Source organism: Tachyglossus aculeatus, chromosome 18 (assembly GCF_015852505.1).
Source record: "Tachyglossus aculeatus isolate mTacAcu1 chromosome 18, mTacAcu1.pri, whole genome shotgun sequence".
Lineage (NCBI taxonomy): Eukaryota > Metazoa > Chordata > Mammalia > Monotremata > Tachyglossidae > Tachyglossus > Tachyglossus aculeatus.
In genome coordinates, this window is record NC_052083.1 from 37,131,951 (window position 1) to 37,144,600 (window position 12,650).

General features: G+C 54.1%; 1 protein-coding gene across 2 annotated transcripts in view; it reads left to right on the plus strand.

Annotated features, from left to right (window-relative positions):
- KIF2C (kinesin family member 2C) overlaps positions 1-10,866 on the plus strand; it is a 38,130-nt gene extending 27,264 nt beyond the window's left edge. For both annotated transcript variants that reach the window (XM_038760652.1, XM_038760653.1), the window contains 9 exons: positions 578-669; positions 1,377-1,519; positions 2,645-2,849; positions 3,798-3,908; positions 4,819-4,886; positions 6,353-6,464; positions 6,936-7,049; positions 9,118-9,241; positions 10,221-10,866. In XM_038760652.1, coding sequence (XP_038616580.1) covers positions 578-669; positions 1,377-1,519; positions 2,645-2,849; positions 3,798-3,908; positions 4,819-4,886; positions 6,353-6,464; positions 6,936-7,049; positions 9,118-9,241; positions 10,221-10,303 — 1,052 coding nt within the window. In that variant the 3' untranslated portion in view covers positions 10,304-10,866. The remainder of the gene's footprint in view (positions 1-577; positions 670-1,376; positions 1,520-2,644; positions 2,850-3,797; positions 3,909-4,818; positions 4,887-6,352; positions 6,465-6,935; positions 7,050-9,117; positions 9,242-10,220) is intronic.
- Positions 10,867-12,650: the final 1,784 nt, after the last annotated feature.

Genomic DNA, 12,650 nt, shown 5'->3' on the forward strand with positions numbered 1-12,650 from the left:
CAACTTGTACTTCCCAAGCGCTTAGTACAGTGCTCTGCACATAGTAAGCGCTCAATAAATACGATTGATGATGATGATAAAGTGTCAATGCCACAGTGTTATCTTTGAAAATGATGCTGTGTAAAAGTAGAGTTCTTTAGAACATGGATAGCCTTGTCCTTTGACTTGTTCTTAGGACCTGCCTCACTATGGAAAATGAGGAGGCCTTCCCTGACTGAGCCCCTTCCTTCCTCTCCATCCCCCCCATCTTCCTTCCCTTCCCCACAGCACCTGTATATATGTTTGTACATATTTATTACTCTATTTATTTTACTTGTACATATCTATTCTATTGATTTTATTTTGTTAGTATGTTTGGTTTGGTTCTCTGTCTCCCCCCTTTTAGACTGTGAGCCCACTGTTGGGTAGGGACCGTCTCTATACGTTGCCAATTTGTACTTCCCAAGCGCTTAGTCCAGTGCTCTGCACCCAGTAAGTGCTCAATAAATACGATTGATGATGATGATGATTTCGCCCCGGGATGCGGGCTGGGGCCGCCGCCCCGTCGGCACTGACCCGACCCCTCTCTCCCGCCCAGCCCGGGACGTCTTCCTCCTGAGGAGCCAGCCGCGGTACAGGGGCTTGGGACTGGATGTCTACGTGACCTTCTTTGAGATCTACAATGGGAAGGTAGGGGAGGGTCGCGAGGTTCCCCCCCAGTCCTGGGGTCAGCCGCTTGCAGTGATCAAGTCGATCTCTTTCAAGCCCACCCACGTCAGGCAGGAGGGTGGGAGCCGAGGCCGTGCTGCGGGCACGAATTCTGAGCTTAACCAATGCTATTATTATTATTATTATTCTCTGGGCCTCAGTGACCTCATCTGGAAAACGGGGATGGAGACTGTGAGCCCGCCGTGGGACAAGCTGATCACCTTGTAATCTCCCTAGCTCTTAGAACGGTGCTTTGCACCTAGTAAGCGCTTAATAAATGCTATCATTATCATTAGGGGCAAGAATGGGCAGCAACGGGGAGCGTCCTTGGGGTGGTCTTTTAGACTGTGAGCCCACTGTTGGGTAGGGACTGTCTCTATATGTTGCCAATTTGTACTTCCCAAGTGCTTAGTACAGTGCTCTGCACATAGTAAGCGCTCAATAAATACGATTGATGATGGTTACTCTTCTGGGCTCGTGGCTTCGAGAGGCCACAGGCGTGGCCGTGAATCCCATGGGAGCGCCGGGGGGGGCCGTTTGGCCCGGACCATCTCCCTTTAATGAATATTTGACCGGTCCAAGGGGCCACAGCACCAGTATAGGTGCCCCCCTGACTCTAAGGAAACCAGAGCCCCTTGTCAAATTCCGCCTCCTCCTCCTCTCCTCTCTTGTCCCCACCCACCGAACAGCTGTTTGACCTGTTGAACAAGAAGGCCAAACTCCGGGTCCTGGAGGACGGCAAACAGCAAGTCCAGGTGGTGGGGCTGCAGGAGCACCTGGTGAACTCGGCAGACGATGTCATCAGGATGATTGAGGCGGGCAGCGCCTGCAGGTCCGTGTCTGTCAGAACGGGGCCTGGGTGCGGATCCAGACCCCCCCGCCCGCCGCCTTCCGGCATCCATCCAAACCGCTACCCTGCTAATTCAAGCTCTCATCCTATCCCGTCTGGACTACTGCACTAGCCTTCTCTCTGATCTCCCATCCTCGTGTCTCTCTCCACTTCAATCCATACTTCATGCTACTGCCCGGATTATCTTTGTCCAGAAACGCTCTGGACATATTACTCCCCTCCTCAAAAACCTCCAATGGCTACCGATCAATCTGCGCATCAGGCAGAAACTCCTCTCCCTGGGCTTCAAGGCTGTCCATCACCTCGCCCCCTCCTACCTCACCTCCCTTCTCTCCTTCTCCAGCCCAGCCCGCACCCTCCGCTCCTCCACCACTAATCTCCTCACCGTACCTCGTTCTCGCCTGTCCCGCCATCGAGCCCCGGCCCACGTCATCCCCCGGGCCTGGAATGCCCTCCCTCTGCCCATCCACCAAGCTAGCTCTCTTCCTCCCTTCAAGGCCCTGCTGAGAGCTCACCTCCTCCAGGAGGCCTTCCCAGACTGAGCCCCTTCTTTCCTCTCCCCCTCGTCCCCCTCTCCATCCCCCCATCTTACCTCCTTCCCTTCCCCACAGCACCTGTATATATGTATATATGGTTGTACATATTTATTACTCTATTTATTTTACTTGTACATTTCTATCCTACTTATTTTATTTTGTTGGTATGTTTGGTTCTGTTCTCTGTCTCCCCCTTTTAGACTGTGAGCCCACTGTTGGGTAGGGACTGTCTCTATGTGATGCCAATTTGTACTTCCCAAGCGCTTAGTACAGTGCTCTGCACATAGTAAGCGCTCAATAAATACGATTGATTGATTGATCCCGATCTGGGGCTTTCCCAGCCGGTCCACGGCTCCGGCGAGCCGAGATCCGGCACGGGAGGGTCGCGATGGCGCGGGATATTACGGCCCTGCGTGGTCGTCCCCCTCCGTCCCGCCCCCATGGCAGGGAGTGGGATGGAGGTATCTCGCCCTCCCCCGTACTGGCGTCGGGATCGGGATCTCTGCCGCGCGACGGGGGCCGGGACCCTTCCCGGCCGCCCTTCTGACGGGCCTTTCTCCCTGTGCTCCAGAACGTCGGGGCAAACCTTCGCCAACTCCAGCTCTTCCCGCTCGCACGCCTGCTTCCAGATCCTGCTCCGGGCCAAGGGGAGGCTGCACGGCAAGTTCTCCCTGGTTGATCTGGCCGGGAACGAGCGAGGGGCTGACACGTCCAGTGCCAACCGCCAGACCCGCATGGAAGGCGCCGAGATCAACAAGAGCCTGTTGGCCCTAAAGGTAGGTTCCACGGCTTCCCTGCTGGGTGACCTCGGGCAAGTCGCTTCTTTGGGCCTCAGTTTCCGCACCTGAAAAGGGGGCTAGTGACTTGTCCGTCGGCGGTATTTATTGAGTGCTTACGAGGACGACGACGCGGAGTTCGTCGATGTGTTCCCGGCCAACCGCAGGCCTCCGTTTCCTCGGCTGTAAAATGAGGATTAGATAACCTACTCTATCCTACTTATTTTATTTTGTTGGTATGTTTGGTTCTGTTCTCTGTCTCCCCCTTTTAGACTGTGAGCCCACTGTTGGGTAGGGACTGTCTCTATGTGATGCCAATTTGTACTTCCCAAGCGCTTAGTACAGTGCTCTGCACATAGTAAGCGCTCAATAAATACGATTGATTGATTGATTGATAACCTCCTGCTTAGACCGTGAGCCCCGCGTAGGCCGGGGAGAGGTGTCCGACCTGATTATCTGGGTCAACCCCAGCACTCGGAACGGTGCTGGACGCTTAATAAGCGCTAAAAGTAGCCTAATTATTACTGATCGGTAGTAGGCCTGGGAGGGCCTAAATTTAGCCCCCGTTCCCCTTCAGCGTGGCTCAGTAGGAAAGAGCCCGGGCTTTGGAGTCCGAGGTCATGGGTTCAAATCCCGCCTCCGCCAATTGTCAGCTGTGTGACTTTGGGCAAGTCACTTCAATCAATCAATCAATCGTATTTATTGAGCACTTACTATGTGCAGAGCACTGTACTAAGCGCTTGGGAAGTACAAATTGGCAACACATAGAGACAGTCCCTACCCAACACTCTGTGCCTCAGTTACCTCATCTGTAAAATGGGGACTGAGACTGTGAGCCCCATGAGGGACAACCTGATCATCTTGTAGCCTCCCCAGCGCTTAGAAGAGTGCTTTGCACATAGTAAGCGCTTAATAAATGCCATTATTATTATTATTATTATTCTGCAGGAATGCATCCGGGCTCTGGGCCAGAACAAGTCCCACACCCCATTTCGGGAGAGCAAGCTGACCCAGGTGCTGCGTGACTCCTTCATCGGCGAGAACTCCCGGACCTGCATGGTAAGGCCCGTGGAGGATGGGATCGGCCAGCGAGGCGGCCGGGGTCCGGTCTCGTCCCCCGCTTCTGGGAGTCTGAACTCCCTCCGCCGTTGGCTCCTCCAGCCCATGTAGCTGTAGGGGGGAGAGAGAGGGGATCAGCCATCCCCGAGTCTCACCACAGCCTCCCGGCCTTCCCTTTCCCCATCTCCGCTCTCCGGCTTGGGTCCCCCTCCCGCATTTAACCCGAAGATGGGAGAAGGGACGGTCTAACCGGCTGGCCACGGTCCCGTCCGGCAGCCAGGGATTGGAGTCGATGGAGTCCCCCTTTTAGACTGTGAGCCCACTGCTGGGTAGGGACTGTCTCTATATGTTGCCAATTTGTACTTCCCAAGCGCTTAGTACTGTGCTCTGCACATAGTAAGCGCTCAATAAATACGATTGATGATGATGATGACCTCTCTGAGCCCCCAGCAGCTTGGGGCCGGGTCGTTGAGACACCCAAAGCCGTTCCGGCTGTCGGTTGGAATTGGCCACCAGCGACAAGGCGGGTTCGGCCGGTCCCGTGGGTGGGCCTCCCGCCAGGACCGCGAGAAGGGCAAGCCCGGACCGTCGCGTGGTTCCATCTAGGCCGGGAGGACGGGAGTCCTCTAGACTGTGAGCCCACTGTTGGGTAGGGACCGTCTCTACATGTTGCCAACTTGGACTTCCCAAGCGCTTAGTACAGTGCTCTGCACACAGAAAGCGCTCAGTAAATACGATTGAATGAGTGAAAGGAATCAGGAGAATACCACACTGTTCCTCTCTGCCTCCTCTGCTGGAAGCCGGGCTCGGGTTGCTCAGAGAGCGGGCGACCTTGACCAACTCTTGCCCCCCGACCAACTCTCGCCATCACAAGGCCGGCTGCTCACGCGTCCCCTCGATTCCCTTCCAGATTGCCATGATCTCTCCCGGCATGAGCTCCTGCGAATACACCCTCAACACCCTGAGATACGCGGACAGGTATGATGCTCGGCGGGTCCGAGGGGAGACCCCTGGTCCCCTCCTTCGGGCAGGCCCGGGGACACCGGGAAACCTGCTGTCGGTCACAACCCCGGAGTCAGGGTCTGTGCATGTGGGCCCATCAGGCCCACCCTTCTCCTCCTCTGCCTCAGGGATCAGGGCCGACCACCCCCTGCCACTTTTCTGGGATGGGACATTCCTCCCAGTCTGCCTGGCTGCTCCCCGGGATGGGGAAACGCATCCAGTTCCGGAGCCGGAGGGCTTTTCGCTGGGATCAGGAGCGGGGAAAACTCCTGCCCCGCCAACCATCCCGCTCGCCCTGGCTGCTGAGGAGAGGAAGGGATCGTGGGTCGTCCGGTGCCCTGGGGGATGGAGGGATCATCATCATCATCATCAATCGTATTTATTGAGCGCTTACTGTGTGCAGAGCACTGTACTAAGCGCTTGGGAAGTACACGTTGGCAACACATAGAGACGGTCCCTACCCAACAGTGGGCTCACAGTCTAAAAGGGGGAGACAGAGAACAAAACCAAACATATTAATAAAATAAATAGAATAGATACGTACAAGTAAAATAAATAGAGTAATAAATATGTACAAACATATATACGTATATACAGGTATGAGAGGGGAAAACTCACGGGAGAGAAGGGGATGAAGCCGGGTGGAGCGGGGACGGGGAAATGGACACGACAGTCTGGCACGCACCTCCTCGGAGTGATTCCCACCCTACTGAGCGCCCTAAGAACTAAAGCCGGGAACGCTTCCCTGACCACAGAAGAGAGGGAGGGAGTCTCAGGGCCGGGGAATGGCGCAGACGAGGGGGCAGAATGGGGAAGGGCAAGGCCCTACTGAGAGCTCACCTCCTCCAGGAGGCCTTCCCAGACTGAGCCCCTTCCTTCCTCTCCCCCTCGTCCCCTCTCCATCCCCCCATCTTACCTCCTTCCCTTCCCTGCAGCACCTGTATATATGTATATATGTTTGTACATATTTGTTACTCTATTTATTTTACTTGTACATATCTGTTCTATTTATTTTATTTTGTTAGTATGTTTGGTTTTGCTCTCTGTCTCCCCCTTTTAGACTGTGAGCCCACCGTTGGGTCGGGACTGTCTCTCTATGTTGCCAACTTGGACTTCCCAAGCGCTTAGTCCAGTGCTGTGCACACAGTAAGCGCTCAATAAATGCGATTGATGAAGAGCGACGTACAGCGGCGTTAACTTGCGGCCCGGGCCGCCCGACCTGGGCCTGCCATTATGGGAAACCACTCTCCCCCTGCGAAAGACGCTGGGTCTTTCGTTCATTCGTTCGATCGGATTTATTGAGCGCTTACTGCGTGCAGAGCACTGGACCGAGCGCTTGGGAAGTACAAGTCGGCAACGTATAGAGACGGTCCCTACCCGACAGTGGGCTCGCAGTCCTAGAAGCTTTGCCTGAGGGCCCCCCCCTTTCCTCCCTCTCCCAGAGTCAAAGAGCTGAGCCCCCACAACGGCGGGAGCAGCGAGCTGCAGAACCCCATGGAGCTGGAAGGGGAGGAAGCCAAACCCACCCCCGAAGAGTCCCCGCTTCAGCATAACGTAAGCGCCTCCGCGGGAGGAAAGCCCCCGGGCTCCCAGGTGGTTGGGGATGGAGGGGTCTGGGAAGGGCAGGGGGCCATCGACGTCCACTGTGAGCCCCCCGAGGGACAACCTGATCAGCTTGTAACCTCCCCAGCGCTTAATAATAATGGCATTTGTTAAGCGCTTACTATGTGCAGAGCACTGTTCTAAGCGCTGGGGAATTTACAAGGTGATCAGGTTGTCCCACGTGGGGCTCACAGTCTTCACCCCCGTTTTCCAGATGAGGGAACTGAGGCCCAGAGAAGTGACTTGCCCTAAGTCACACAGCTGACAAGCGGCGGAGCCGGGATTTGAACCCGTGACCTCTGACTCCAAAGCCCGGGCTTTTTCCACTGAGCCACGCTGCTTCTCAGTGCTTTGCACCGAGTAAGCGCTTAATAAATGCCGTTATTATTATTCACCCTGCCTCTCCCTGTGGCCCGGCTGTAGCTCTCCAAGGAAGAGGAGGAACTGTCTTGTCAGCTGTCCAGCTTCCACGACGCCATGACCCAGATCGGAGAGCTGGAAGAGAAGGCCGTGGAGGAGCTCAAAGAGATTGTCCAGGTAGGGAGGGGGGCCTTGGACTCGCAAAAACCTCTTCTCTTCCCGCCCCCCCCAGCCTGGATCCCGCCCTTCCTTTGGCCTCCCGCGCTGGCGGGGGCTCGTGGGAATTCAAGGGAAAACAAGAGCCTAAAACCAGGAAAGCCGCCTTTCCTTGGACCGATGGCCCATCCGGCCCAGCGTTACTGTAGTAACGCTTTTAGACTGTGAGCCCACTGTTGGGTAGGGACTGTCTCTATATGTTGCCAATTTGTACTTCCCGAGCGCTTAGTACAGTGCTCTGCACATAGTAAGCGCTCAATAAATACGATTGATGATGATGATGATGTAGTAAGTCGAGCTGGACGCTTGTTGGGGGCAGGGAACGTGCCTCTTAGGCCGTGCGCCCACAGAAAGCACTTCATCGATACGATTGATTGATTGGATGTATTGAACAAGTACTGTACTGAGCGCTCGGAGAGGCGCAGAGCACACAAGCGGGGAACGGGTCACTCCCTGCCCACGAGGAGCTCACGCTCCGCTGGGAGGGGACAGTTGCCCATCCGGGCAACGGGACGCTTGGAAGAAGCGGGCCGGTGGCCGTTCTTGACCGGCAGCAGTGGAGGGCCCCAGATTCAATCAATCAATTGTATTTATTGAGCGCTCACTGTGTGCAGAGCACTGTACTAAGCGCTTGGGGAAGTATAAGTTGGCAAGGACAAGTACAAAGGGCAAGATTGTCCTTTTTAGTACAGTGCTTTGCACACAGTAAGCGCTTAACAAATGCCATTATTATTAGTAGCAGTAGTATATATATGTATATGTTTGTACATATTTATTACTCTATTTTACTTGTACATATCTATTCTATTTATTTTATTTTGTTAGTATGTTCGGTTTTGTTCTCTGTCTCCCCCCTTTTAGACTGTGAGCCCACTGTTGGGTAGGGACTGTCTCTCTATGTTGCCAACTTGGACTTCCCAAGCGCTTAGTACAGTGCTCTGCACACAGTAAGCGCTCAATAAATACGATTGATGATGATGATAGTAGTAGTAGTTGTAGTAGTAGAAGCAGCGTGGCTCAGTGGAAAGAGCCCGGGCTTTGGAGTCAGAGGTCATGGGTTCGAATCCCGGCTCCGCCACATGTCTGCTGTGTGACCTTGGGCAAGTCACTTAACTTCTCTGAGCCTATTACCTCATCTGTAAAATGGGGATTAAGACCGTGAACCCCACATGGGACAACCTGATCACTTTGTATCCCCCCCCCAGCGCTTAGAACAGTGCTTTGCACATAGTAAGCGCTTAACAAATGCCAACATTATTATTAGTAGTAGTAGTAGTAGTAGTAGTAGTAGTAGACTCTTCTGAGCACCTCGTGAACTTACCGGTCCCTTCGGCCGTCGCCCTCCCGCGTGCCGCGCCAACCTGTCGTTGGTTTGGAGTCGGCAGCCCGCCGGACTCCAGGGGAAAACGGGCCTCGATGGGAAGGACTGGGTTGGAGCCAGCCAAGCCCTCGGAGAGAGGGGAGCCTCCGGGAGCTTTACGGAAGGCACTGTCCTCGGTCTTCACGAGATGATCTCCTCACCGTACCTCGCTCTCGCCTGTCCCGCCATCGACCCCCGGCCCACGTCATCCCCCGGGCCCGGAATGCCCCCAATCCCTCTGCCCATCCGCCAAGCTAGCTCTCTTCCTCCCTTCAAGGCCCTGCTGAGAGCTCACCTCCTCCAGGAGGCCTTCCCAGACAGCCCCTTCCTTCCTCTCCCCCTCATCCCCCTCTCCATCCCCCCATCTTACCTCCTTCCCTTCCCCACTGCACCTGTATATATGTTTGTACATATTTTTTTTACTCTATTTTATTTGTACATATCTATTCTATTTATTTTATTTTGTTAGTATGTTTGGTTTTGTTCTCTGTCTCTCCCTTTTAGACTGTGAGCCCACTGTTGGGTAGGGACTGTCTCTATGTGATGCCAATTTGTACTTCCCAAGCGCTTAGTCCAGTGCTCTGCACATAGTAAGCGCTCGATAAATACGATCGATGATGACGATTTATGTATTATCTTTTCGTTCCCTTCTCCCCCTCCTCCCTGCAGCGCGGGCCCACCTGGATCGAACTGTCGGCCATGACGGAGCAGCCCGACTACGATCTGGAAACCTTTGTGAGCAAAGCCGAGCTCGCCCTGGCCGAGCAAGCGAGGAACTTCTCCGTCCTGCGAGGTTCGGGCGGGGGCTCGGTTGGCCCCAACGGGGCCGGGCTGTGATGAGAGAAGCGGGGACGGGAACCGGCGGTTTGCTCGGGGCGTGAGGGTTTTCCTCCCCGGTTCTGCCCAGGCCTCGCTCGGCTCAGCGACGTTAACGGGTCACTTGACTGCTTGGTTGGGTGGGCTTGTTTCCCCCCTAAACCCACCCCGACTAAAGCATGGCTTGATGCCCGGGGAGAAGGATGTGGGCTAAGACGACGTAGAGGAGAGCTTAGGCCCTGGCGGTCAGTGTCCGGGAGCCGGAAGGACTTGGATTCTAATCCTGCCCCTTGTCTGTTGTCTGACCTCGGGCGAATCCCTTGCCTCTCTGGGCCTCCGTTCCTCTGTAAAATGGGGATTGGAGAAGCAGCGTGGCCCAGTGGAAAGAGCCCGGGCTTTGGAGTCAGGGGTCATGGGTTCGGATCCCGGCTCCGCCACGCGTCTGCTGTGTGACCTTGGGCAGGTCACTTCTCTGAGCCTCAGTTCCCTCATCTGGAAAATGGGGATTGACCGTGAGTCCCACGTGGGACAACCTGGTCCCCTTGTATCCCCACCCCAGCGCTGTTGGGTAGGGACTGTCTCCGTATGTTGCCAATTTGTACTTCCCAAGCGCTTAGTACAGTGCTCTGCACATAGTAAGCGCTCAATAAATACGATTGATGATGATGATGATGATGAACAAATGCCATAATTATTATTATTATTATTATTAAGACCGTGAGCCCCATGGGGGACAGAGGCCGCGTCCACCTTGGGTTGGCTCCAACGCTCAGCACGGCGGAGTGAACGCTTTAAAAAATACCCCGGTTATCATTAGGCTCCCGGGGGCCAGATGCGAGCGGCGTAGAGATGGCCGGGGCGGTAAAATCTCCGGCGGGGTGGGGAGGACGGGGAACGGGAGACGACCAAGAACCGTGTGGAAACCGCCCCTTAACGCTGTTCTCCACCCCTTGCAGATGTCATCGGGTCCTTGCGGCTGGCCATGCACTTGGAGGAACAGGCCAGCAAGCAAATGAGCAATCAGAAGAGACCTCACTAACGAACCCCAATAAAAGATCTCATTGACGATTAAACACTTTCCTCCTCCCAAAAGGCTTCCGAACTTCCTTTGCTCACGAGGGCTCGTTCCGGCCTCAGCGCCCTCCCTCATTTTGTACCCCGGAGGAGGCCGGCCTGCTCACCGTCGAGGCGCAGGTGTCCGCGCCCGGGTGGCGTCTGCCGTATCCCTTTCTACCGCCCCGAGGGCCGAAGGTAGAAGGTAAATTTTGGCTCAGCCCAGATCGGGTTGCAAAATGGGGTGGGCCGCTCCTCTCTCCAGCTGTCAAATTTCTACAGTTGTGATTTGTACCAAGCTTTGTGCTCCGTGTGTGTGTCTACGTGTGTGTGTGTGTGTGTGGAGTACTTTCTGAACTTGTTTTCCAGCCTCTAATGGAGCGGGTGGCCAAACGCTTCATTTTTACTCGAAAAAAGAAATAATAAAATCCTGAAAACCCTTTCCTCTCCCCTTAACCCCTTGTTTCAAAGAAATGTGAGGCTCCGTAAAAGCGGATGCAACGTCTGTATTTAAACATTAAATATTTCCTAATAAAGGAAGGAAACAGACTCTCTTGTGGTGCGTGTTTTGGGGATGGTGAGGTTGGGGGCTTCACCATTAGCCAGTAGGCCCTGAGTGAACAGACACCGTTTTTACTCAACCCTCCTCCCCCTCGCTCCGAGACAAGGGTGAGGGAAATGGTGTCTCAGGGGGAGAAGAAATGGGGACCAGGTGTGAGGCTTTTATTCACAGCCCAGATCGTTGAGATAACTATGGGCCCAGCACTGGCTGCATGACACAGATCAGACTCGGTGACTGCATTTGGAGGCCGTTTTTGTGGGCTGAGGGGCAGCCCGGGCCTGCAGCGGATGCATCTAGGCAAGCAGGGAGCATCCTGACGTACATCGAGCCGAGAGCAATGTACAAGTGGCCTTTTTGCCTCTGTCGCTGCTTGGGGACAACAGGTGTGGAAAGCGCTCTCTTCCCTGGACAGCTGAGGAAACCCCCAGGATGGTGGTTTGGGCAGGCTCTGGTACCCTTTCCACCAGCCTTCCCCGCTATCCCTCCAGCCCCTGAGATAAGCTCCAATCTATTGGATGGATGGGAGATTAGAAAGCCGGGATAGACGGGAGTGGGACTGAGAGACGTGTGAATTAAAGTGAATCTGGGAAGGCTGCTTGGAGGACGCTTTTCTTTAAGGCTGAGCTGCATTCATTCAGTTGAGTATTCCTTATCGAATGCAGAAAAATCCCATCTTTTTCCCCCTTCAACTGGAAAATCTGGCACCCTCGCTGGTTTGGACCGAAGAAGCCACTGTTTCCCCCCAGGAAGCTGCAGAATGGAGAAGGGATGGGGGTGGGAGGGGACACACCGTGTGTAGAGCACTGTACTAAGTGCTGGGGAGGGTACAATGCAAGAGAACTAGCGGACGCGTCCCCTGCCCGTAACAAGCTTGCAGTCGATAGGGACTGTACCTCAAAATACCTCATAAAGATCCAGAAACGCGGGTCAGGGTAGAGGAGAGGCCCAAGGAAGGAGTGTGCTGAGCTCCAGTACTTCACTTCCCCAGCCTAGAGGGCTGTAGGTCAGACCCTCCTTCTCCCTCTTAGAAATGCTACTTTGTGGAAAGTACTTCATTAAAGTCCCCAGGCTTTAGGGGATATAATAATAATAACAATGGCATTTGTTAAGCGCTTACTATGTGCAAAGCACTGTTCTAAGCACTGGGGGGATACAGTGGGATCAAGGTGTACCACATGGGGCTCACAGTCTTAATCCTCATTTTACAGATGAGGTAACTGAGGCTCAGAGAAGTCAAGTGACTCACCCAAGGTCACACAGCAGACATGGCGGAGCCGGGATTCGAACCCATGAACTCTGACTCCAAAGCCCGTGCTCTTTCCAAAATCCTATCGCCCTGGGGAGTAGAGAACCCCTTACTAAATCTCCCTGCTGACTGCAAAGACAGAAGAATGAACAGAAAAACGGTGTGGCTTAGTGGAAAGAACAGGGGGCCCAGTGACTTCCAAGCCCGTGCACAGCATGGCTTAGTGGGAAGAGCAGGGGCTCGGGAGTCAGAGGTCATGGGTTCTAATCCCACTCATCAGCTCTGTAACTTTGGCCAAGTCACTTAACTTCTCTGTGCCTCAGTTACCTCATCTGTACAATGGGGATTAGGACTGTGACCCCCACGTGGGACAACCTGATAACCTTGAATCTATCCCAGTGCTTGGCCTGTAGTAAGTACTTAACAAATACCATTATTATAATAATGTGTATGTATCTACATATCTATGTATATATGTTTGTACGTATTTATTACTCTATTTTACTTGTACATATCTATTCTATT